This window comes from Colobus angolensis, unplaced genomic scaffold, assembly GCF_000951035.1.
Source record: "Colobus angolensis palliatus isolate OR3802 unplaced genomic scaffold, Cang.pa_1.0 Scaffold179, whole genome shotgun sequence".
Lineage (NCBI taxonomy): Eukaryota > Metazoa > Chordata > Mammalia > Primates > Cercopithecidae > Colobus > Colobus angolensis.
The window spans coordinates 6223639-6250203 of NW_012114921.1; the positions used below are offsets into that span (position 1 = coordinate 6223639).

The window sequence follows — 26565 nt, forward strand, 5'->3', positions numbered from 1 at the left end:
TTATTGAGAAAGGTGTATTGAAATCTCTGACTATAATTTTGGATTTGTCTGTTTCTCCTTGGAAGGTCAATGAATTTTGATTTATGTTACTTTAGGTTTCTTTTGTCATTTTGTAGATTTATTAATAAAAATGAAAATGTGTATAATCAGATACCAAAAACACATCAAGTATGAATAATAATAATTTTTTTTTGAGACTTTCACTCTTGTTGCCCAGTCTGGAGTGCAATGGTGCCATCTTGGCTCAATGCAACCTCCACCTCCTGGGTTCAAGCAATTCTCCTGCCTCAGCCTCCCGAGTAGCTGGGATTACAGGCATGCACCACCATGCTCTGCTAATTTTGTTTTTAGTAGGGATCGGGTTTCTCCATGTTGGTCAGGCTGGTCTCAAACTCCCGACCTCAGTTAATCTGCCCGCCTCGGCCCCCCAAAGTGCTGGGATTACAGGCATGAGCCACTGCATGTGGTAAGTATGAATAATTATATATCAACTCTCAAATATGTAAATGTCTATGCTGATGGAAGAAACAAAAGGAAACAGAGCTTCTAAGAATTGATTTTTATTAATACATAATGTTTGTACTTTATTGTATACATGTGATATTTTGATACATGCATAGAATGTGTAATGGTAAAATCAGGGTATTTAGGATATCTATCGCTTGGAACATTTGTCATTTCTTTGTACTAGGAACATTTCAAATCCTCTAGCTATTTTTAAATATGCTGTATATTGTTACCTGTAGTCACCCTACTATGCTATCAAACACTAGAACTTATTCCTTCTCTCTGTGTATTTGTACTTATTAACCTACCTTTCTTCATCCCCCCACAACTCCACGTCCTTCCCAGCCTCTGGTAATGATCATCGTATTCACTACCTCCATGAGATCAACTTTTTAAGCTCCCACAAGAGTGAGAACATACAGTATTTGTCTTTTTGTGCCTGACTTATTTCACTGAACATGATGACCACCAGTACCATCCAAACTGCTGCAGATGACAGAATCTCATTTTCTTTTTATGGCTGAAGAGTATTGTATTGTATATATAAGCTCATTTTCTTTATCCGTTTGTCCATTGATGGACACTTAGGGTGGTTCTGTATCTTTGCAATTGTGCATAGTCCTGCAATAAACACAGGGGTGCAGGTATCCCTTTGATAAACTGATTTCCTTTCTTTGGATAACCACCAGGTGGTGGAATTGCTGGATCATATGGTTACCACAATAATTTTTTGAGAAATCTCCATATTGTTTTTTATGGCCTGTACTAATTTATGTTCCCACCAACAGTGTGTAAGAATGCCCTTTGTCTTTGCCACCTTCTTTATTTTTTTTCTTTTTGATAATAGCCCTTCCAACAGGGGTAAGATAACATCTCACTGTGCTGTTGATTTACATTTCCCTGATTATTAGTGATATTGAACATTTTTTCATATACCTGTTGGCTATTTGTATGTCTTCTACTGAGAAATAGAAGGGGTTTGGTGTGTTCTTCGTTTTCTAGTTCCTTGAGGTGCATAGTTACTTATTTGAAATCTTTTCTGCTTTTGATGTAGATGTTTATTGGTATAAGCTTCCCTCTCAGCATTCCTCTTGTTGTATCACGTAGGTCTTAGTATGTGTTTTTTCATTTCATTTGTTTCAAAAAATTTTTTTCTTAATTTCTTCATTGACCAGTGGTCAATCAGGACCATATTGTTAAAATAATTTCCATGTATTTTTACAGTTTCAAACATTTCTCTTGTTACTGATTTCTATTTTTTTTTTTTTTCCATTTTGGTCAGAAAAGATACTTAATGTGATTTAGATTTTTACAAATCTGTTTAGACTTGTTTTGTGGCCTAACATGTAGTCTATCCTGGAGAATGTTTTATGTGCCGATGGGAAGAGTGTGTATTCTGTAGGTGTTGGATGTAAATGTTCTGTATATATCTGTTAGGTCCATTTGGTCTTTGTTTTCTTTTAGCGCTTTGAAAGAAAAGTTTTTCTTTCACTCCATCCTCTCCTATCATGTAAGATTTCTACTGAGAAATCCACTATTAGTCTGATTGGTTTCTCTTACATGTGACTTGATGCTTTTCTCTTGTTTTTGGAATTCTCTGTCTTTGACTTTTGGCAATTTGACTATAAAGTGCCTTGGAAAAGACCTTTTTGGGTTGAATCTATTTGGGGATCTTTGAGCTTCCACTCTCTGGATGTCTGAATCCCTTGTAAGACTTGGGAAGTTTTCGGTGATTATTTTATTAAATAGGTTTTCTATGCTTTTCCCCACCTCTTCTTCTGGAATATCCAAAATTTGAGTACTTGGTCACTTAATGGTTTTCAAAATGTCATGTAGGGTTTCTTTATTCCCTCCTTTCCTTCCCCTCCCTCCCTCCCTCCCTTCCTTCCCTCCCTCCTTCTCTCTCTCTTTCCCTCCCCTCCCTTGCCCCCTCCTTCCTTCCCTGCCTGCCTGCCTTCTTTCTTTTTTGAGATGGAATCTTGCTCTGTCACCCAGGCTGGAGCGCAGTGGTGCAATCTCAGCTCACTGCAACCTCCACCTTCCAGGTTCAAGCAATTCTCCTGCCTCAGTCTCCCAAGTAGCTGTGGTTATAGACATGCACTACCACGCATGGCTAATTTTTGTATTTTTAGTAGAGGCAGGGTTTCATCATGTTGGCCAAGGTGGTCTCGAGCTCCTGACCTCAAATGATCCGTCCACCTTGGCCTCCCAAGGTGTTGGGTGTGAGCCACCATACCCGCCCACCCGCCCTCCCTTCCTTCTCTTTCTTTCTCTTTCTTTCTCCCCTCCCCTCCTTCTGTTTCTTTCACCTTACTGGGTTACTTCAAATGACTTGTCTTCAGGTTCTGAAATAATATCTCCATATTGAATTATCTCATTCAGATTCCGAATTGTTTTTCTGATTTCTTTGTAGTATTTATCTGTGCTCTCTTGTATCTCATTGGGTATATTTAATATTGTTATTTTAATTTATTTGTAGGCATTTCACACATTTCTTTTGCATTGGAATCTCTTGCTGGAGAATTATTATATTACTTTGAAGTTGTCATATTTCCTTGCTTTTTCATGTTTTTGTGTCCTTAAGTTGATATCTGCACATCTGCTGTAACAGTTGCTTTTTATAAATTTTTGGGTTGGCTTTCATAGGGGAAGATTTTTTTTTTCTTGTAGATGTATCTATAGAGTTGGTTGGGTGGGGCACTTCAGTTTTTATTTTGGGTTCATGCAGTAGTATAGTCTCCCTGGGATTTCTTTGACTGTAATCAGTGTCAGTAGTGTCTATGATTTTGTCAGTGGTTTAGGCTGTGGTTGTTAGCACAGGCTGCAGTGAGGCTTTGCTGGGAATGGGGACATCAGGCAGGCTAATCCTCAGGCCCCAGTGGTGGTGATGGCAGGCCGATTGTTCGTGTCCTTGGACCCCTGGCCAGTGTACACAGGCACTGGTGTTAGCAGGTCTAGGAAGGCCAATTTTTAGGTCTCTAGGTGGCTTGCTTGGGTACTGGCAGTGTTAGCAGTGTGCTGGGCAGGCAGGTGGGACCCTGGAGCCCTGGGCAGCATGTGTGGTGTCAGTGATGGCAGTAGTGTTAGGGGGCCAATCTTTGGTCTTCCAGGTGACATGCACTGGTGTTAGCAGTGACAGCAGTAGGATGGGTGGGTCAGTCTATAGGTCCCCAGGTGGCACATGTGGGTAGGCATTGGTGCTGGTAATGGTGCCAGGTGATGTTGGCCTGTCCTCAGGCTCCTTGATGATGTACACAGGTGCAGGTTGTGGTGGGTGCCTGTGTTCTTAATGCTGTTGTGAAGCCACATACTACATATTTTGTTCTATCTCTGAAATATTTTTTGTTGGCAAAGGAAAAATAAACTTGTCACATTTCAGCCATTGTTGTTTTGAAGATTCCATCATTCATAACTGAAGCTAACCCTAACTGATTCCATATGGGAGAGGAGAGAAAGGGAAGAAGCAGCCAACTGTGTATCTGAGTCAGTTATTAGTCAAGGATGGTGTTTTCATGTACCTCACCCATGCCTTTAACGTCTCAAGTTATTTCAACAGCATATTGCAATTTGAGAAGCACATTTGTATATATTATCTCATTGGATTTTTTCAGCATCTATTAGGTGGTGAGGACAGGGAATATTGTCCCATTTTAGAGGTGTGAAAACTAAACCTAGAGTGATGCAATGATCACAGTAAACACTCAACAAGTTAGTGAGAAAGGTAGGAAGAAGCTCTATTTTTCTGCCCCAAATCCACTGTATTATCTTTGATTATAAACAGTTTTTTAAAAATCCATCTCTCTTTGATAAAATTTTCTGTAGGATGATGGGATAAGGTACATTAAGGGGAGTTACACTAGATCCTGATTATTTTATTTGTCTTTCAGCCAAAGGGTGAATCATGTTTAAGAAGGTCAACAGGATTGAGCACAAGAGGAATAAGACAGGAAAACCAAAAAAACTTAATCCATGGATTCTATGCATCTTCAACCACCAATGCTATGTCACCTTCCTTACTGGCTTCTATAGTTGCCTTTGGAAATTCAGACAATGGGAAAAAACTAAAGTTGGATTTTGTTGCTGCACTTGGGTACAAACTGATAAGGAGCTGGACCGTGTTTTCTCAGATGTGGGGAACATAGGCTGACTGCTGGCCCCATAAGGGCTCTTTATGGTCTCCAGGACTGGGGATGCTAGGGCTCCATTTCTTCCATAAAAGTATTGCACCAATATTAAACTTATTGAAACATGTACTTGCTTTCTTCATTTCTTTCCTTCACTTCATTTTTCACTTTTATTCTTTACTTTTCCTTACTACCTCTTTTATGTTTATTCATTAATTCACTTTTGCATTCATTCATTCAGTGAATCTTGAAGAAAAAGTGATGTTTGGGTGCAATTAGATGTTTTTGGTTAGGGATTACGGGGATGCCTGAATTGTAATTTGCTCTCCTCTGTGAATTTCTCTTCTTGGGAGAAAAAAACAGCAAGTGAGAAACAAGGTGCTCATTTATAATTGGTCAAGCTAGTGGTGATTTTCCCTAAGGAAGAGCTCTAGTAAGACTGAGTGGTGGCATATGGACTAGCCTCTTTTAGGGCCTCTATTTGTAAGCCATATGTTGGAACCCTTTGGTGAGCTACATGGTATAAGTGATTAAATTATCAGCACACTGAAATGAGAACAGAAGAGCAAAATCATGTACCTTATTTGTGAACATGGCCCAACTGGGGTCCCAGAATCAGACCTATTGGATAATTAATTTCTTATACCTGAGGTGGGGAACACAAGGAAAGGGGTAGGAAATGGGAGGTTTCCCTGGAGTAGGCAGGAATGTTCTGTCCCCACTGTATCTTTCCTGCCCAGATATTTGTCCTCTATGCGAGTCACTGGGGATAATACAAGTGCTTCAGGCATGCTTCCTGCTCTCAAGGAATTCAGTCTACTGTGGGGAAAGATAAGTACACACACACAATCTCAATATAGTGAGAGAAGTGCTGTAACTGTATGTGCATGTGCACAGGCACATACCAAGGGGAGGGCCACCTTTTAAAAGGTGAAGGGTGATTAAGAATTGGATAGGTAGAGAATTGGGGATGGTGAAAGAATTGGTATTGGAGGAGAAGTCAAAGGGCATAGTGAGTTTGGAGATTGATATAAGGTTTATTTTAGATGAAGGAGAGGATATGAAAGAAGTGAGGGGAAAAGAAGCTAGAGAGGGAGATGGGTCCAATGTTGTGTGGTTTTAAGAATTTGACCTCTGCCATTGGGAAGAAAGAATCCCCAAAGACTTTAAGCTGATGAAGTAGTCTGAGCTGTGGTTTGGAATGATTATTTGATTGTGTGGAGGATGTACTGAAAGGCACAAAACTAACACAGGGAGACTTCTTTGCCTTCAGAGAAAGCAGTACCTCCTCCATAATGATAACCTCCATTTTGGCTTTGAGCTTACACAGATCTGGGTTCTAGTCCTGCCCCTGCTACTTCTTAGCTGTGTGATCTTGAATCAATTATTTTACCTCTGTGAGCTTTCTTCTGCAAAAATGAGATTGATGCCTAACTCATATGGCTCTAATGAGAAATAAATCAAATCAAAGTAGCTTGTGAAATCCTTAGCATTTTACTAGAACAAAATGGCTACTTAAAAAAAATTATTCTTTAACTCTGATTCCCCCTTTCTTCTCCAATGGGGTAGATTGATGACTAAATGAACTCATTAATGATGAATGAATCAGTAAATTAATTACTGAACAAAACATCTGGTAGCTGGAGAGGCAGATGAATTCAACAGGTGATTGTTAAAAGCCAGCTGCGTTCAAGAAACTATACTATGTATTGGTAATACAGAGATGTTCCTTTTCCTCAAAGAAGAAACAGTGTAGCATCAGATAAAACATAAATGCATAATTCCAGTTCAGTGTAAGAAAGGTTGTAAATAGGCATATACAGGATTTTGTAGGGGTAAAAAGAAGAGAGTGGTCACTCCAGCCTCAGGAGGGTAATGCATAGCAGTGCAACTTATACCTGAGGTGGGGAACACAAGGAAAGGTAGTTTGGCAAGTGTATACAGAAACTGCTGAGGTAATAAGGATAAATGAAGCTAAGTTAGATTTCTTTTTTCTCTTCCCAGAAAGAGCAATTGTTTTGCCCGTGCCTGGTAATTTCATTTGTCTTGTCTCTGATGTTGCTGTTCCTGTGGATAGAAACATCCAATGAATACTTTAACTTGGACTGGTGAGTTTCACTTTTTGTAGTTTCATTTGTGTAAGGGCATTTTGGTCTGATAACTACCTGGATTCTACCTCAGGCTGAAAAGATCTGGTGATATAGTAGGGAAGGCGGACAAAACTGGGCTTTCCACAGCTTGTGGGTGAGAGGCCTGCCTCTGGGGCAGGGGTAGGATGCTTAGCACCGTAACTTGTTATACTTTCTTCCACTGTGCTCAGTCTCAGACTAAATCTGGCTCAGTGGGAAGCTTTCATGCTTCCAATATCCACAGTCCTTCTACTCAGATAATGATTCCCTGGTATCTTTTCTTTAGTCTCTTTGAGTTACTGATGCTGACACTAGTTGGTCTTCATGATCTCTATCCCTGAACCCCACCTTCTCTGCTGCTCCTATACCCTCTTCCTCTCCCTACTGTTCTTAGGAGGCTTCCTAGGATTCTGCACACAGTGACACGTATCCCTTCCCAGCACTCTTTCATGGCTAAACTCCTACTCTGGAATGTCCCCAGCCCTTCTAGTTTTTCTGGCTTGATGTCTGCTAACCTTACTGCAAATCTTGTTATTTGGTATATGGGGAAGAAGGATCTGTTTGGATATGGGGCTTTTAAAAATGGAATACAGTTTTGTTTTTTTTATAGAAGTAAAACATGGTTTGTTATTTTATGTGTAAAGTGCAAAAAGTTAGAAATATAGTATCTGCCTAGTCCCATTCTTGAGAGATGATCACTCGATATATTTTTCTATGCTGATTTTTCTATTATGTTCATGTTGTATACATAATTTTGCTTTTTCTTTTCACTTAAAATAACAAACATTTTAACAAAATTTTTAAACTCCTAATGAACATCATTTAAAATGGTTTAAAAATATTTCATGACAGATGCTATAATACACTTAGCCATTTTTAATTGTTAGGCTTTATATGTGTGTCCAATTTTCTTGTTTTTATAAACTAGTAATGCAGAGAAATCTTTGTATTCTGACTAATGTTCCTAGAATAGATTCCCATAAATGGCATTATTGAGTCAAGAAGAATAAACATTGTTAAAATTCATTATGCCCCCAATTAGCCAGGCATGGTGGTGTGTGCCTGTAGTCCCAGCTACTTAGAAGGCTGAGGTGGGAGGATCCCTTGGGCCTGGGAGGCAGAGGTTGCAGTGAGCCACTGCATTCCAGCCTGGGTGACAGAGCCAGACCCTGACTCAAAAAAAAAAAAAAAAAAATTTATTATGTCTATTGCCAAAGTACTTTCTCAAAAGGTTATAGCAATTTCTATTTAAAACAGAGGTATATGGTAGCATTAAATATTCTAATATTGCATATTTTTTCTTGATGAAATTTTTTTGTTTTAATTTGAATCATTTAGTTTCAGAACAAGTTTATTTAACTAATTTCTTTTCTTTTAAAATTTATTTTCCTTTGCTTACTTATTCATTGGGGGTTTTCAGTTAGCCTTCTCACTGGTTCATCTGCAGTTTTATTTATGGGCCGGTTCCAAATTATTTCACGGAAATTGTATTTCAATTTAAAATATAAATGCTATGGTATAATTTATAAATTTTAAAATACCAGCTCTGAGATCCATAGTTGACAAGGTTTATGGAAAGTCTAATATCCAAATCTTTCTGCCTCTCTCCCCATCCCTTGAGTGGTATCAAAGTTCTGGGGCTTACCACAAGATAGGAAAAATAGCTTGGTGGTGGTAAGAAGAAACTCTGGTCATCAAAATGACACTGGTCACTCTGGCCATTATTACTTTCATTAGACAGTGCCTCAGTCAAGCACTGGTCCCTAGCTACTTTTTGGAATTGCTCTTCCAGGCATTTTATAGAAATATTCCTCACAACAGGCTTTTGCATTGACCACAAGCATGGCTTGGAACCCTCACCATTGTTCCCAAGACTGAGATGGTTACTTGCTAGCTTCCATGATCTTCCTTGCAACCATCCCCAATTTGTGAATTTCGTCTGCCAGGATACAGTGTTGTAAATCAGGCACAAGTCTGAGTACCAATGAAGTCTTCAATCCTAGTGCAAAGTTGCAGCATAGTCTTTCATTTTCTTCATATGTTTTTAACTTGAAGACTATTTCATATAATAACTAATAATAGCTATACTAGCTTTGCATGGTTTATCTTTTCCATCCTTTCTATAGCTCATGTTTTGGAAGTTTCCCTTATAAATAGCATGTGGTTGGGTTTCTCAAATCCAGTTTGGCAATATTTGTCTTTATGTTCCAAATAAAAAATAGCTCTGTACTAATATATCACTAATATATTTTATTTGAGCTTACATCCATATTCTTCCTAATGCTGTTGTCCTATCAGTTTTGTGGGTTTTGTTTTGTTTCTGAGGCAGGGTCTCACTCTGTTGCCCAGGCTGGAGTGCAGTGGTGTGATCTTGGCTTATTGCAGCCTCTGCCTCCCAAGCTTGACTGATCCTCCCACTTCAGCCTCCCAAGTAGCTAGGACTACAGGTGCAAACCACCACACCTAGCTAATTTTGTTTTTTTTAATGGAGACAGGGTTTTGCCATGTTGCCCAGGCTGGTCTCAAACTCCTGAACTCAAATGATCTGCCCACCTCGATCTCCCAAATTGCTGGGATTGCAGGTGTGAACTACAGCACCCAGCCCTGTGTTCTTTTTTCCTCTTACCTTACTTTATATTAAGTATTTTTTATTACTTTATTTTTCCCTCTATTAACTTGGAAGGAATACCCATATTTTCTCTCCTACTGACTCTTGCTGTCTTTTTTGTACCTGCCCTGGAAATTGCAACATGTAATCTTGACTCACCAAAGTCTTATATCAGTATTTTAACCTTTTCCTGGATAATACGAGGATCTTGAAACACCTTAACTTCATTTACCTCCTTCTGAGTTATAAGCTATTCTCATCATATATTTTAACCCTACATACTTTTCCAACCACAGATGATATTATTGTTGTTTTGTATAGTTAATATTCTTTTACATTTACCTATATATTTACTTTTTTATTACTCTTCATTTTATCATGCACCTGTGATCTTTCATCTAGAATCTTTTTTTCTCTGTATAAAAAATAACCCCTAGGTGTCCCATAGAAGGTGACTGTTAGGAAGAGGAGAGGCCTGAGCTGTGTATGCCATCAAGCCAGTACCTAGGGAGAGCAGACTAATAATGTCGGTTCACACATTTAGATGCTTCCAAGCTAGGATTCATTCCCCCACAAATCACAAACTGGAAAAGTTTGTGCTTTCTCCTAGGATGTAACCCTGGAAGGTTCCAAATCAAAGTGTATTGTGTTTACAAGGTTACCTTCTCCCCTGTAGCCCTGTGAAGTTTATAAGAGCTTCCTGTACCTCAGCCAGTTCTAGAGAAAAATTACCCCAAATGCTACACTATCTCTGGATTTCCTTCCTTGTTTGGATCTTGGCTCCATAGTTCTTCAGTGTCTGGTAGATGTCTGATGCTTTCATTTAGATTTTTCGGAACATTTTGTCTAGCTTTTCTAGTTGTTCCCCTTAGCTAGAAAGAGCAGAATTTTTTGGTAGGGTAACTGTAACTTCTCTCTTTTCCCCTCTGTGTGTGTTGTTTCTCCATTTCTCACTATGCGAGGGTTCCTAGGGCCTCCACCATCAATGTGTCTTTTTTTCTCATCTAGAGTTACTGTCAGCTGACAGTTGGTGATGCCGATATAAAACATTGCAATGTGTATTGGGGAAAAGTGCAAGAAAGCTGCATCTTACAGCTGTGAGAAAGCAGGGAAGGGGTCCTTGAAAGTTTCTTTAAACATTCTGTTATAATGATAACAGAAAATATGGATTTTACATGAGTAGGTTGCATTGACTAGGCTGCCACAATAAAGCTGTCTTGGTTGAGTGAGTAGGCCTACATCCAAAATGGAGGTGTGATTATGCTGCTAGCGGGATGTAACACAATAGTCCAGAGCAGAGAGAAAACTGCTTAAAAATGCTAAGTCAGAAGAAGCCTAACTTGGACACATTCATGTAGAGTAGGCCTACTGCATAGTCATCAGCATTGTATATTCCCAGCTTAAAGAAGTGATGGGCAAGAAAAGAGAATTCCTTTTTCAATTCCCACTGATGTTCAGGCAGTCACATAAGCAAACTCCTTCTCACTCTTTTCACTCCCTTTTTTCACACCACTACCACCACCAACAGTAAGTACAGTTACTTACTGGGATGGGAAGAAGTAGAGGGAGAGAGAGGAAAAGCCAAATCACGGTTCTTCTTTTGCCTATAATCCATAGCTGGGGGGTGGGAACTTCACCTGAGTTTGGTAAGCGGGCTTTGAAGTAAACCAAACTAATAGTAATATTTACATGTGATCGGGCATCCAAAAGAAAACCTTTTAGGTTGAAAGAGATTAAAATACAATATCAATGTGACCAGTAAAATGATTAGAAGAAAGAAGAGTACCATGAAATGACAAACATTGTTTTCTTTGTTACTTGGAAAGCAAAGTCAGTATCTCGATTTGGTTAAACTCATTAATTCTTTGACTACATCTAGAGTGCTATTAAGATAGCACTTAATAGCAGATTTTCATGTTTTTTTCATGAAATAACAGATTTCATGAAATAACAGATTTCATGTTTTTTTAATTTCAAAAAATTTTTTTCCAAGATCTCTGTTTGATTGTTTTGATAACATCAAAAAATTGTGCTTGGGTTAAAACACCCTATTCTTGTTTCATGGATGTGAATCATTCCTTTACATTATGGAAGATCTTAAATATATTTATTTTGTGGCTCTTTTCTGATTGTTCTATTAATTATGTTTTCTTGGGTCCAAGTTTTTCTATTTGTTGGCTTCATAGGGTTCATTTGTTGACATCCCTTACATGTTTTCTGATTCCTGATTGTGAGCTCATCTTCTACAGAGCACTCTTCCCAGTGTCTTGATCTGGGATACCTTTGTTAGTAAGGCTGTTTGCCTGTTTGTTTCTTCCTAGTTTATCTCACAGCCCTTGTCCAGGAGAATTTCCTTTATAATTCTTATTAATGTAGTTTTTTGTTCACTAGCCTGTAGTTTACATCTTAAAAAATATAATTTCTCCAGGTTTTGTACAGAGAGGAGGAAATTTCTATTTTCTTGACATGAAGATTCAAATTTATTTGATGTGTAATACCTAGACCAAGTATAACATTGTTTCTCCTAACAAATCATTAGCAATTTTCTCTCATATGCTACATTAGGAACAGAAAAATTGGGGCTTTTTAAAAAATATAGTGGCTGTGATTGCAATGATGTCCAAAAATGTATATGCATGTGGACAAGGAGCCTGCCAAAGTGTAAAGTATTAGTTTTGTTCAGGCAGTAAATTTATGGGATATGTTTTTTCTCTTCCAGTATTCCCAAATTTCTGTATTATATTATTTTTTTTAAAAGAGGACATAATTTTTAAATATGTATTCTAAATAACTTAAAATCCTACTGTGTTTACAAACCCCATGAACATCCCCAATTGCCTACAGAACACAACTTTAAAACTCCTCATATAAGTATCTGCAAAAACTGCTGTTCACACACTGCTTCTCTTTTTATCTCCCTACATTTTCTTATGCCTTATCTAGTCTGGTTTTGTCCCTATCCTTGACACAGATGCTACTGATTTCTGCAGTATTTTAAGAACTGAAACACATTTTTTTCAGGGTCACCTTTCTAGGAACGGGATACTGGTTTTTCTGGTCTATTTTTATTCTGAGTTTAGCTGGGATCCTGACTGCCTACTCTTCATTGCTGTTGATGAGTAATGCTTCTCATTTCTTCCACTCCCTTCCTGAGTAGCCTGATGAGGTGTTCCTGCCTGTGGTATAGTATCCAGTTGGTACTGGGGGCTCTCAGAACCCAAGTTCATTCTTGTCTTAGTAGAGTTGGGGTTTACATTAGCTAGTTGAATTTTAGGCACAAGGAATAGGATGTGGAAGGAAAGCCTATTCTGTTAGAGGATGTGTCTTGCCAGTTTGGCCCTTTGAAAGTATAACAGAACATCCTTTTTCTATTTCCTTGTTTTATACCCTATCCTATGGTTCCCTCAATATTGTCATTTTAGATACCCATAGCTTCACATCAGCAGTATCTTTACTCATCTCATGTCCCATCTTCTGAAAATCAGTCTTTCTGGGCCTTATAAAAATTTGCTAGTTTGTTAAACTTGTTCTGATGGACAAATGCTAGTCACCTAGCCCAGATGCAAAGTACATTTTAGCAAAAGCCTTTTGGCAATAGTGTGGCCTTGTTTCTGTTACCTAACGTAATAGTGTCTCTTAGTGTGAGAAATTTATGCCAGGTAAGAGAAAAGTCTGTGGAAATGGGAGGATAACTTTAGACAGAGTTTTGCAGTGCCCATTTATACATAGGGCAGATAACTTTCTCTGATTTCACCATTCCTTTCTCTATTGAATTCTTGTCTGATACAGAAGAACCTAGCCCCCAAATCTGTTGCTATTTGCATGAACTTTTTCTTTCAAAAAAACTTATTATTATATGAGCAGAACATTGTGAGAAGTGCTGAGTATACGGAGATCAATAAAAACTAAGCAATTTCTGTTTTCATGCAGTGCACTTCATGGAGGTAGGTGTGAGATATAAGTTACAACTATTCCTTGTCACTGGAGTGGGATCTTAAAGGAATGTTAGATTTGGACATATAGATATGGTAATGAGGAAGAACATTGTGGGCTAAGGGAGTTCATGACTAAGCAAGACAGAAATATATATCTTGCTGAGAAGGAAAGGTCAGTTCTGTTAGTATGTAGGGCATAATGAAGAATAATGGGGGGCCGGGTGCGGTGGCTCCTCCCAGCACTATGGGAGGCCAAGGCGGTTGGATCACAAGGTCAGGAGATTGAGACCAACCTGACTAAACCCGGTGAAACCCCGTCTCTACTAAAAATATATTTAAAAAAATTAGCCGAGCGTGGTGGCGGGCGCTTGTAGTCCCAGCTACTCAGGAGGCTGAGGTGGGAAAATGGCGTGAACCTGGGAGGTGGAGCTTGCAGTCAGCCAAGATAGAGCCATCCATCCTGGGCTACACAGCAAGACTCCGTCACAAAAAAAAAAAAAAAAAAAATTGGGGAAACATGGCTGAAAAGATAGGTTTGTGAGATTTTGGAAGGCCTGGAAAGAAAGGCTAAGACATTTGATATAAATCAGTTTTCTATTTTAGGAAAATTATTCTTGATGTTTTGGTTTGGAGGGTGGCTATAGGCAGAGAGACCAATTAGAAACTTTTTTTTTTTTTTTTACAGGAGGAAAATGTAGATGAAGGATGTGCTCTGGGCCAAACTCTGACCACTGAATTGTGCCGCTTTTATGCACAATAAACATGAAATGGTATAGTTAGGTTCTAAGAGGGGAATGAATTCTAGTGTCCAATAAAGCAATATATTTTAACAAACTTTCTACTCTACCCTACCTCTTTTTGGATACATACAATGACAACAATAGTGAAAAAGAAGGGGTACCTGGATTCTATTTCTAGTTCTATCTTTAGGTTACTATGTAACCTTGGTCAAGGCATGTAACTCTTGTGACCTCAGTTTCATTTTTTTTTCAAATGAGAATGATAATAATATTTAATGGTATAATATAGGGCTAAGTAAAGAACAAATGAAATATACATGAAATTATTTTGATAAAGAGGTAAGTGCCTTACACATCAAATTATCATTAATATCCCAGGCATCTGAGGACTCCAGTTTTCAATTTCTATCTTTACACTGACTTGGTGACTGGCTAGATTTAGATTAAAATCCAAGATTTATTGAATCTATACCAGTGTTAACAACAGTGGTTTGACAGTTGTAACAACAGCCCTGTTGTCCTTGGACAGCAAGAGTCCTTGGAAGGGCTGCCTCCTGACCTTTCTTCTCTTACAAGTGAGTCTGAGTAATACCAGGAAGAAGGTTCCTCACAGGGAAAAGAAATGGGCAGGAGCTCAGGAAGAGTATCAGTGTGGTAATTGTTATGAAATCTTAGAGGAGATAACACGGAATTCTTCCTGAGGTTGCAGATGGAAGTTATAAACAGGAGGCGAGATTTGAACTGGCTTTGAAGAGTCAGTGGCATCGGGAGAGGAAGCTTTTTCAGGCAAACAGCATGGAAAACTCCCAGAGGCTAAATAAAGTACAGGTATAGCAAGAAGTGAGTGTACTACCGGACTGTGAACAGAATTTGGAGCTATAGGAACAGTGCTTTGGGTGGCAACTTGGTGATTTCAAAATAACTCTCTTTTTCTTTGCTTTTGCAGTTACTTGGATTTTTGTTGCTTTGGGAAGGGATTGAACTATACCTGCACTTGTGTCATACGGTAGGACATCTGAGTCCACATAGGAAACCTTAGACCAGGACTGAACCTTAGGCCAGGCCTAAACATGCTTCTTGGTGTACTCAGTTTTGCATATGGGTTACCCTCTCTGTTACTGTTCTCCTTGGAGAGAAGAGATTTACTTACACCATTTTAACTGAAATAATTAAATATCTAACGTTGCAACTGATTTATGGAAGGAACTGAACCCGAGCTGAACCCAAACTCTTATTCTCACTGTTTCCTATTAAACTCAATCTGTGACCCTGTTCTTCCCATTCCAGTAAAATCTTAGGCACTCATTCCATTAATTTCCCAGTACTTTTTAGTCACAGGAATACTCTCATTTCAGTGATTAAAATTTTCAGTTCATTGTAATAACCTAAGCTCCAACTTTATTAACCTTAAAATGTTTCCCCTCCCCTGTTTGGGCCTGATCCAAGCCTGAAGTCCATAGCGGCAGAGAGGGCATGGTGGTCCTTTTACCTCTTTTCCGCCTGAGTGGGGTCCAGGGGAAGAGATGGAGAAAAGAGCACAGTCTCACAAGGAGAGGGGAGAAGGGAATCGGGGTTGATTTCTAGGTAAATGTACAGTTGCTTCTTTTCCTCTAAACATTTTCTGTGTGTGTTTTCAGAAACCCTACTGAGAACCTTGACTGTAACTCTCTTGGTGGAGTCAATGCCTGTCTTCCTGCAGCGCCCTGAAATTTCTTTTTTGAAGTCCTTTTGACCCTCTCTTGAGTTTGGATATCTTTAAAATAACACCAGCATGATTTCTTTCACAGGATCTATATCTGGTCCCCAGAGGACAGTCAGCTTGGCCCCACCACCTACAGGCATGTAGCATATTTCCGATACAGCGTCCTTGTTTTGTTCTCCCATGGGCTTGAACAGCTCCAGTGACAGCCTCTTGCTTTTTTATAGACTTTTTTGGGCATGTTTTAAAAAAATTGATCCCAGTAATTGGACATATTTGTGTGATCCATGTGATAATTTTGATATATGTCTACAATGTATAATGCTCAAATCAGGGTACTTAGGATATCCATCATCTCAAGCATTTATCATTTCTTCATGTTAGGAACATTTCAACTCTTCTAGCTGTTTTGAAACTATTTTTTGAACTATTTTGAAGCTATTTATATTATAAATTATTGCTAACGGTAGTCACCTTACTGTACTATCAAACATTAGAACTTACTCTTTCTATCTAATGGTATGTTCTCATTAACCAACCCCTCTTCATTTCTCCCACTCTGACCCACTCTTCCCAGCCCTTGGTAACTATCATTCTATTCTCTACTTCCATGAGATCAAGTTTTTTAGCTCCCAAATATGAGTGGGAACATCAGGCATAGTGTTGATACAATTCCTTTTGTTTTCCCAAATCCAGAAACATTTCAGACTCTTGAGTGGTCCCTTTAAGTCTTGAATTAGTCCATTTGCATTGCTAGTAAAGGAATACCTGAGATTGGGTAATTTATAAAGAAAAGAGGTGTATTTTGGCTCATGGTTCTGTAGGCTGTAAAGGAAGCATAGCACTGGCATCTGGTCCTGGTGAAGGCCTCAGGAAGCATACAATCATGGTGGAAGGCAAGCAGGGAGCCAGCATATCACATAGCAAGAGAGGGAGCAAGAGAGAGGAGGAGGAGGTGCCAGGTCCTTTTAAACAACCAGATCTCATGTGAACTCACAGAATGAGAACCCACTCATTACTGCAAGGATAGCACCAAGCCATTCATGAGGGAGCTGTCCCCATGATCCAAACACCTCCCTCTATGCCCACCTCCAGTATTGGTGGTCACATTTCAACATGAGATTTGGAGGGAACACAGGTCCAAGCCATATCAATATCCTCTTACTCAAATGAGAAGTATGAACTGGAAATATAAATTTAGAGTTATTAGAATAGATGGAGCTTGAAGTCATGAGATTTTCTAGGGAAAGAATATAGATTTGAAAACTGAACAAATAGGACTTATTGACATCAACATTTATTTTGGATTTGAGACACCATGATAAATTAACCAATACCAAGAATCCCTAGGAGTGAAAACATTCTGATTACCATTCCAGGTTTGTGTCTGTTATAAAAACTGTGCTTATGTTGCCTGTGCCAGTTAAGTACTCTTGGCCTCTGCTACGGCAGAAGCGCATCATCCCCTTTGAAATCAGGAAGACTGTCTGGCAGCATCTCTCACCTTTTTTCAGGCATAAGGATGGCCACCACAGTGCTTTTCAAGGATGCTGATGCTTTCCTCACCAGTGTCTTCTGGGACCTCCCAAAGAGCTCGATATAAGGTGTAGGTTAGCTCATAGGTGATACCGTTCTAGCACTTTTTCTTAATAAATCTTTTATTATTTCTTCTATATTATACCAAGAAATTACTGGCATCCCAATTTCATTGAGCATAGGCTACCAATGAGCCTGGGCTTCAGATAACCAAACAATTAGAACCTCTTTGAACTGCTTAATACCTGGATTCTAGGATATGAAATCCAGAATCTCTGGTAAGTGCACCCATATCAATAAATTTAGTCTGATCTAAAATTCTGTTCTCTTGTCCTTGTTCTCTTTCCCTTAGAATTCATTCCCACACATATTCTACAGGATTTTTGCCAATATTAGTTAGGAAAATCTTCTTTTCTAAGCCTTCATCTTCTGAGGCATTCTGGGATCTAGTTCACAGATTCTGAAGGCAATGAAAAGTGCAGGGGGATTATTAAGAATTGGCATTCCCTTGGAACTTAACTACCTTGGTTGAGTCTGCAGGTCTTCAAACCAGGAATGACCAGGCTTATCAGACTTGTGAGGAGAGACTGATTTTATTGGTAAGGGAGATTTTGTGGCACTTGGAGTTTCAGTTTTATTGTACTCAGAATCAATTTAGGAAGAAAAGCGTTAGCACCAGGGGGTTCTAGACCCCCCCCCTCCCCTTCCCCTTCTACCTACAGCTGCCCAGAGAGAAGCGAATGGCATCAACCCAAACTCCTTATAAACATGCTAATAACCTGACCTCCTGGTAGACACACTAAAGGTATTTGTCAACTCCTTATCTGCAAAAATTTCTACCAAGATATACCTAGATATATCTAGGTTGGTTTTAGTGTAAACAAACCTGGAATATATAGGTTCGTGTGGTAGAAGACATGGCTGGCTAGAGTTATATAATTAATGGAGTATAAAATAATGATGCTCCATAACCAAAATGACTCCTGTAAAGGAACGTTTCTTCATATTTTGCTCAAAACACACCTTACATTTTAAGTCCAAAAACAGAATGTATACTAATACAGGAGAGGAAAGACCCTGTATGAGTAGCTGCATTTGACATAATCATATCTGCTCGAATTTTTTTTTTTTTTTTCGAGATGAAAGTCTAGCTGTTTCGCCCAGGCCAGACTGCAGTGGCACTATGTCAGCTCACTGCAAGCTCCGCCTCCTGGATTCAGCCATTCTCCTGCCTCAGGCTCCTGAGTAGCTGGGACTACAGGCGCCCGCCACCACGCCCGGCTAATTTTTTTGTATTTTTTTGGCAGAGACGGGGTTTCACCGTGTTAGCCAGGATGATCTCAATCTCCTGACCTCGTGATCTGCCTGTCTTGGTCTCCCAAAGTGCTGGGATTACAGGAGTGAGCCACCGTGCCCGGTTTTTTTCTTTTTTCTTTTTTTTTGGCAGAGTCTCACTCTGTTGTCCAGGCTGGAGTGCAGAGTGGCGCGATCTCAGCTCACCGCAACCTCCGCCTCCCAGGTTCAAATGATTCTCCCACCTCAGCCTCCTGAGTAGCTGGAACTACAGTTGTGCACAATCACGCCTGGCTAATTTTTGTATTTTTAGTAGAGATGAGGTTTTACCGTATTGGCCAGGCTTATCTCGAGCTCCTGGCCTCAGGTGATCCACCCACCTCAGCCTCCCAAAGGGCTGGGATCATAGATGTGAGCCACCGCTCCCAGCCAACCACTGGAAAATCTTTTATCTGTTCCCTGTGATTGCCTGTATCCTTTAAATCCATAGTGAAGTTTGGTGTTGGGTAAGATCTGCGATTCTAATGAGTCTGGCAATTCATCTTTTGTGTTGTGATGCATTTAGTTTTTCCTAATAGGTTGTTTAAAATTTTTCGTCTATGTATGTGTTTTCTGTTCTTCTAATAATGTCCTTGTTAAATTTAGGTATAATGTTTTGTTGCACTCATAAGATGTTATAAAATATTCTCTCTTTTTCTATTATCTGAAAGAGTTTGTTAAAGATTGGAAATATTTCTTCCTTAAATGTTTGGTAGAATTTATCATTGAAGTCAGCAAAGGGTTGTTTTGTGAGAGACTTAATTATGGATTTAATTATTTTAGATGTAGAGATTATGGAAAGGAGAGAGCTAAATACTGTCTAGAGGGCAGCACAGATGTAGGAAAACTATACACTTGAAAGGGAGGAAGGTAGGAAAGTTAGGTCTTCTTGGTCTCAGCGTTTTTTCTCTATGAAGTATACAGTGTTCTGGCAGGCAGATTTTTTCATCTGTTTAACAAATACTTATTGGACGCTTACTATGTGCCAGACATTCTGCAGGACACTGAGGATGTAATCATAAACAATACCAATATTATCCTTGACTTCATGAAGCTTATAGTCTGTTGGGGAAAACAGACATCGAAAAGGCAATTACAGAGTATTATTTACTTATAATTGTATTGAGTATACAATTGAAGTCTAATGAAATAGCGAAGACTTTAATGGCAACCGTTGAATTTGAATGAGATACCAAGCAATGTTAGGACCCAGCTGAGGCTGGAGATAGTAAATTAGCAATAGTAAATTAGCTGTGTAATTTTTTCCAGTCATGCTATACAGCAAAGATTAGAAGCAAAGAAGGTGAATGATTGGTTCCATCTAATACTGGGGATTTGCAGGATGGTGAGATTAAAAGAATGAGGAAGCAGATAAGGTCCCTGACATTGTGAAGACACACATACAATTCCTAAGGACAGTTCTGATCCAAGCCTAGTGCTTCAAGTCAGGAGATTTTTTTCCTGTTTCCCTAGATCCTGATTCTGCTAGTGATTCTTGCGTGTGTCGTTTTAATGTTCATTATATGCAAATTCTGGAAAGAAAGATGGCTGGTAGCTGGGCTGTCACTGCAGGTAAGAATCATCCTATAGCTCCAGCACTAGCTGTCTAGATGTATCCAGCCTGACTTTTGGCTTTCTCACAGATCTTTGCTCCCTACATGCACCTGGTCAGCATAACTGTGATGGTTATCCTTTTCTGGCCTGTGGCCATCTACGTGGCACGTTTGGAAAGAAAGGGTATGTCACATAGGGCAGAACCCTGCCTATTTCTTCAGCTCTGGCTTTAGCTTGCATACTCCACTCAGGAAAACAGAAGCTTGGGAACTAGCCGCCCCTATGCCTTGTTGAAATTCATTTAGCTTGCTACTCAGGCACGCTCCTGTGCTCTCACTCACTACCCTGTCACAGTGGCCAATGGTCTGTCATAGTATTTCTGTGGCCAAACAGACCTTTTAGAGGGATTCTTTTTTTTGAAAAATAAGATCTTTACATTGTTATACATTGACTGTCTGAAGATGGATGGCAGGTGACGCAGTAGAGGCTGTTTTAATTTTACTTGAGCAAAGTGCTGGTACAAGTCACAGTTCTTTCCATTTATTTTCAAATATTAGTAGTTTTCCTTTTTTTTTCCTTTCTTTCTTTTTCTTTTTTTTTTTTTTTTGAGACAGAGTCTTGCTTTGTCGCCATGCTGGAGTGCAGTGGCACAATCTCAGCTCACTACAACCTCCACCTCCTGGGTTCAAGAGATTCTCCTGCCTCAGCCTCCCAAGTAGTTGGGATTACAGGTGTGCACCACCACTCCTGGTTGTATTTTTAGTAGAGATGGGGTTTCACCATGTTGGCCAGGATGGTCTCAATCTCTTGACCTCATGATCCGCCCACCTCGGCCTCCCAAAGTGCTGGGATTACAGGCGTGAGCTACTGCGCCTGGCAAATATTAGTAGTTTCAACTAATACTAGGTGCAGAGATTTCTGGTTACATTCAAGTAACTCAAAGCAGTCCCCTGTGAGACCATGTCATACCTGAGGACTTACAGCAGAAGTCTGTAAGTCGTCTTACCGCAAATGTCTGTCTCTGTCACTGGTTTCCTCTTCATTCTTTGCCCTAGTGTAATGGAATCAAAAGTAGTGGATCTGTATACTAAACTGTTTTGAGAATGGAATTGTCTGTCACCACTCTACGGATAAACCAATAGGACATTCTTCTCTCTGGGTCTCATTTTTACTCTTTTTTAAATAAGGGTAAAATTACCCTTTCTGACCTGTGGGGGTATGCAGGCAAGAGAAAGACTGCATAGATAGTGCTGCCATTGTGTGTTTATATATGTATGCTTGTATGTGGAGGGTAAATTTTAGGAAGTATTTCTGGGGCAAGGGCTTAAAGGGGACAATAGTCAACTCTTTTCTTTTTTACTTTCTAAATTTTAGTTAGAATAGGAAGATACAGGATGACACATTCTGAGAAAAAAAGGCTCAAGAAATGTAATGTAATCGCAAGGTTAAGAGGTTAGAGTTGGAGACTGAGATTTGAAAGTCACTAAAGCATAGGTGGTAACTTGAAAATGTACAAATGGGTAAAATTCTCAGAGGTCTAAAATAGTAAGTCTTGGGGAATGGCTGGTTATTGCAGGCATTGTGTACAGGCTCTGTATGTGAATGTGTGTGTATGCACGAGAGAGAGAGGGAAGGAGGGAGGGAGGGAGGGAAAGAGGGAAGCAAATAATATTTATAGAGTGTTATGAGTCCACACTGTCATAACAACTCCATAAGGTTGATATAAGCAGCAGGACAGCCCCATTTTACAGAAGAAAATGAAGATTCAGAGAGATTAAGTAAGTTGTCCTTAGTCACATAATTAGGAAGTGGCAGAACTTGGCTTTAAACCCAGATTTCTGCCAATTAGTGCCCTTTCCACTATGCTGTACTGCCTTAAATATACAGATGTTTTGGGATGATCTTTACAGTCTCTGGGGCTTTCTTAGAATCAGCCAAGCTCCTCATCCTCCTGAGAAGCTACTCCTTAACATTGCTTCTCCTTCTTTTCCTTCCCCATCTGTCCTCTGTACAATTGAGTCCTCTGTCAATTTCCAGTTCCAGTAGTAGCCTTAATAATAATGCCCTATAATTGTACAGTTCTATACTTTTATATCCAAATCCCTGGAAGTAAGTGGAAATGTCACAGAAATAGTAAGTACATTAGCCACTACACAGTCAATGAAACCCATGGACTGTGGGTTTACTCAGACTGCTGCTTTGCTTGGGGTGATTTTCCAGCCCTCTTTATCTTTTTTCCCCTACTTCCCCTTTCTTCCAAATTTTTCAGGTCTACAAGTGGCTGTTGGATTACCCTTACTTCTTATCCTTTTAAGTCTCTGTTTGATGCCACCAGGGATTTATTCTTCCTGCATTCAGGAGAAGGAGAATTTGGGGCCCAAGCCAACCATCTTTGGACATAGAGGTGCACCCATGGTAGGTCTGAGCATGAAGAACATGGATGAAAATAAGTATGTATGGGATATGTGGTCGAGAGAAGAAAACTGAGAACCATAGGAGCCCCTGGAGAGAAAAAGTGATTGCATTAAGATGGCAAGAATAAAGAGTTCGTTGTAAAGGTTGGACTTGAATCCAGGCCACCTAACTCCCGGTCCATTTCTCTTTACTGTGCCCAGTAACATTGCCTCAGGTGAGCAGAGTCCCAGAATCAGCTTGGATGGAGGGTATACAGGTTTTGAAAGGAGATCTGAGGGAACCAAACTCTGCTACCCAAAATCCTTCTGGGTTCTACCCCTACCATAAAAGGAATGCTGGGAGAAGAGACTCTAAGGCTTAGGGCCTGATGTCCTTTTCTTCTACAGTTGGGGCCTGAGAATACGATGATGTCCTTTGAGAAAGCTGTTGAACATGGAGCCCATGGATTGGAGACTGACATACACTTAAGGTAAGAAAGCAGGGAGCTGGGGTCGGGGGAGGAGGGGATAAGTTCATTGCCATGCAAGAGAACCAGCCTGGCCTGAGGTGTAGAGACAGCAAGCCCGAGGGAGTTGTTCCTGTATTCATATGGCATATATGCAGGTACTACACAGATGAACCACACCTCACAAACCACACCTCTGCACCTCCATGTTTTCAGTGACAGGGTTACAAATCAGACACACTCGATAATAGTCTTCACACATGATTCAAATATGGTGCCATTGCAAACTGTGCTTACCACTTCACTCTATGTACTACCTTAGCAATTTAACATTCCCTGAGCATTTGCTATATTCCAGGCCTTCTTCTGAGTGCTTGGGAGATGCAAATGAGTAAGATATAGTCATACCTAAAAGATGTTCCAGCTAGTGAAGGAGACATGGAATGTTTACAGATAACTACAGAATAAGGCCATTTATGGCAAGAGCCATCCAGAGAAAAATAAGTGTAATGGAACCTCAGTGGAGGAAAAGGTCACTTCCTATTGTGTGGAAAAAAAAAAAAGAAAAAAAATCTTTATGCTCAAAGTTGTGTTTGGGTTGAGCCTTGAACCAAGCAGAGATGGGGGAAGGAGAAAATTCCAGGGAATTCTTTCTGAGAAGCTTTTGCTCTGTCCAAGACCATATGAGAAGAATGAAAAGACCAGTGTCAGACTGGGAGACAATATTTGTAAAACACATATCTGGCAAAAGACTTGTGTCTAGGCTATATAAATTTCCAAAACTCAACAGAAAAATGAAAACAAAAACAAACCAAACAATCCAATTAGAAAATGGGCGAAATACATGTGTAGATATATCACTGAAGAGAATATACAGATAGCAAATAAGTATTGAGAAGATGTTCAACTGCATTAGCCTTTAGGAAAATGCATATTAAAACTAACACTATTCACCTATCGGAATGGCTAAATTAAAAAATAGCAAGAACAGTAAATGCTGGCAGACAAATTGAATCACTCATATGTTCCTGGTGGAAACATAAAATTGTATAGCCACTCCAACTAAGTTTGACAGTTATTTATAAAACTAAATGCAGTCCTCTCTCACTTAATGATGAGGATATGTTCTAAGAAATGCACTGTTAGGCAATTTTGTCATTGTGTGAACATCATAGAGTGAACTTACACAAACCTAGATGGCATAACCTACTGCATACCTGGGCTGTATGGTGTGACCCGTTACTCTTCGGCTGCAAACCTGTACAGCGTGTTACTGTACTGAATACTGTAGGCAATTGTAGAACAATGGCAGGTATTTGTGTATCTAAACAGATCCAAACATAGAAAAAGTATGGTAAAAATAACAATATAAAAGATAAAACATTGTACACCTATATAGGGCAATTACCATGAATGCAGCCTGCAGAACTGGAAGTTGCTCTGGGTGAGTCAGTGAGTGAGTGGTGAGTGAATGTGAAGGCCTAGGACATTATGTGTACTACTGAAGACTATAAACACTGTACACTTGGACTGCACTAAATTCATTAAAAAAAATTCAATAATAAACCCCAGTTTATTGTAACTTTTTGACTCTTGTGATAACAGTGTAAGCACAAATGCATTGTACAGCTGTGCAAAAAACATTTTTTCTTTATAACCTTATTCTCTAAGCTGTTTTCTATTTTAATTTTTTTTTTAACTTTTTTGTTAGAAATGAAGACACAAGCACACACATTAGCCTAGGCTTACACAGGGTCGGGATCATTAATACCACTGTCTTCCACCTTCACATCTTGTCCCACTGCAGTGTCTGCAGGGATAATAACATGCGTGGAGCAGTCATCTCCTATGGAAACAATGCTTTCTCAAATACCTCCTGAAGGACTGCCTGAGGCTGTTTTACATTTAATTTTTTTTATATATAATAGAATGTGTATACTCTAAATTTAAAAATAGTGTAGTAAATATATAAACCAGTAACAGTTGTTTATTGTCATCAGGTATTACGTACTGTCTGTAGTTGTATGTGCTATACTTTTATGTGATTGGCTATACAGGTTGGTTTACACAAGTATCACCATAAACATACAAGTAAGGTATTGTGCTACAATATTATGGCTACAGAGTCACTAGGTGATAGGAAATTTTCAGCTTCATTATAATCTTATGGGGCCACTGTCATATATGGGGTCCGTTGTTGACTGAAATGTCATTATGTGGCACATTACTATATATACTTACCATACACCCCAGAAATTGCACTCCTGGGCATTTATTCCAGAGAAAAGAAGACTTAATGTTCATATAGAAAAAAACTTTACATTAATTTTCATAGCTGTTTTATTTGTAATAGCCCAAATCTAGAAACAACCCAAATATCCTGTAAGAGGTTTAATGATTAAACTGTGTTCATCCATACTGTGGAATATTACCCAGCAGTAAAAATGAATGAACTATTGAAACATGCTGCTGTTTGGATGGACCTCATGGGAATTACGCTGAGTGAATAAAGCCATTCTCAAAAGGTTATATACTGTATGATTCCATTTGAATATCACATTCAGATGACGACATTAGAGTGATGGAGAAAAATCAGTGGTTTCCAGGGGTGAAGGAGGGAGAGAGGTGGCTCCCACTTTAAAAGGTAACACAAAACTCTTCTTGTATATTTACCATTCTGTATCTTTGCTGTGGTGGTGGTGATATGTCTGCACGTGTGATAAAATTAACATAGAGCTAAATATACAAATAAGTTCATGTAAAATGAATGAAATCTGAATGAGGTCATAGATTTTATCAATGTCAGTTTCCTTGTTGTGATAGTATAGTATAGTTATGCAAGATGTTACTATTGGGGGAAATGGGCTAAGGGTGTATAGGATCTCTCTGTATTATTTCTTACAAACACATGTGAATCTACAATCCTCTCAAAATAGAATTTAAAGAAAAGAATCTCGTCAGCTTTTTTAAAAAAAAGATATAGACAAAATGATTCTAAACTCCGAAGATGATCCATTCTGACATCTTAAAACTTTACTAGGCCCTATATCTTGCTCCAGTTTATGCCCCATGTCTTCACTTTCTTTTAAGCAACATTCCTCCAAAGAGTGATCTGTACTGTTGTAGAGGATCAAAAATTTTTGTTAGTCTCTACCCTTCTGGGTTCTTTGGCTGGTCTACAAATTAAATTGATGTAAGACAGATTAACAGGAGAAAAATAATTTTAATTATGTAAGTACACATGGGAGTCCCACAAAAATTTGAGATTCAAGGAAAAGACCAGATGATTGAGGCTTGTATAGTTTCCTGAGCTATAGAAAGGAAGAGGGGCTTGTATGGGGGCAGTGACAAATTGTGGGAAGAAGAGGGAAGAAAATGTGTGGTGAATAAAGGTTGTTTTATTATACAGATGTAAGTCTGTTGATTATAAAATGATTTCAGAGCAGCTCTCTTATTGGTACAGATCCTTTTACTAATGAAAATTTCCTTTATAAATGCAAATTTCCTTTACAAAAGGGCAGCTTTTCAGAGCTTCTCCTGT

General features: G+C 39.1%; 1 protein-coding gene across 1 annotated transcript in view; it reads left to right on the forward strand.

Moving 5' to 3' along the window:
• Positions 1-4408: 4408 nt before the first annotated feature.
• GDPD4 (glycerophosphodiester phosphodiesterase domain containing 4) overlaps positions 4409-26565 on the forward strand; it is a 71620-nt gene continuing 49463 nt past the window's right edge. The window contains exons 1-9 of the mRNA XM_011938938.1: positions 4409-4597; positions 6636-6739; positions 12390-12492; positions 14990-15049; positions 20084-20182; positions 20254-20347; positions 21539-21616; positions 22434-22579; positions 22966-23048. Coding sequence (XP_011794328.1) covers positions 4409-4597; positions 6636-6739; positions 12390-12492; positions 14990-15049; positions 20084-20182; positions 20254-20347; positions 21539-21616; positions 22434-22579; positions 22966-23048 — 956 coding nt within the window. The remainder of the gene's footprint in view (positions 4598-6635; positions 6740-12389; positions 12493-14989; positions 15050-20083; positions 20183-20253; positions 20348-21538; positions 21617-22433; positions 22580-22965; positions 23049-26565) is intronic.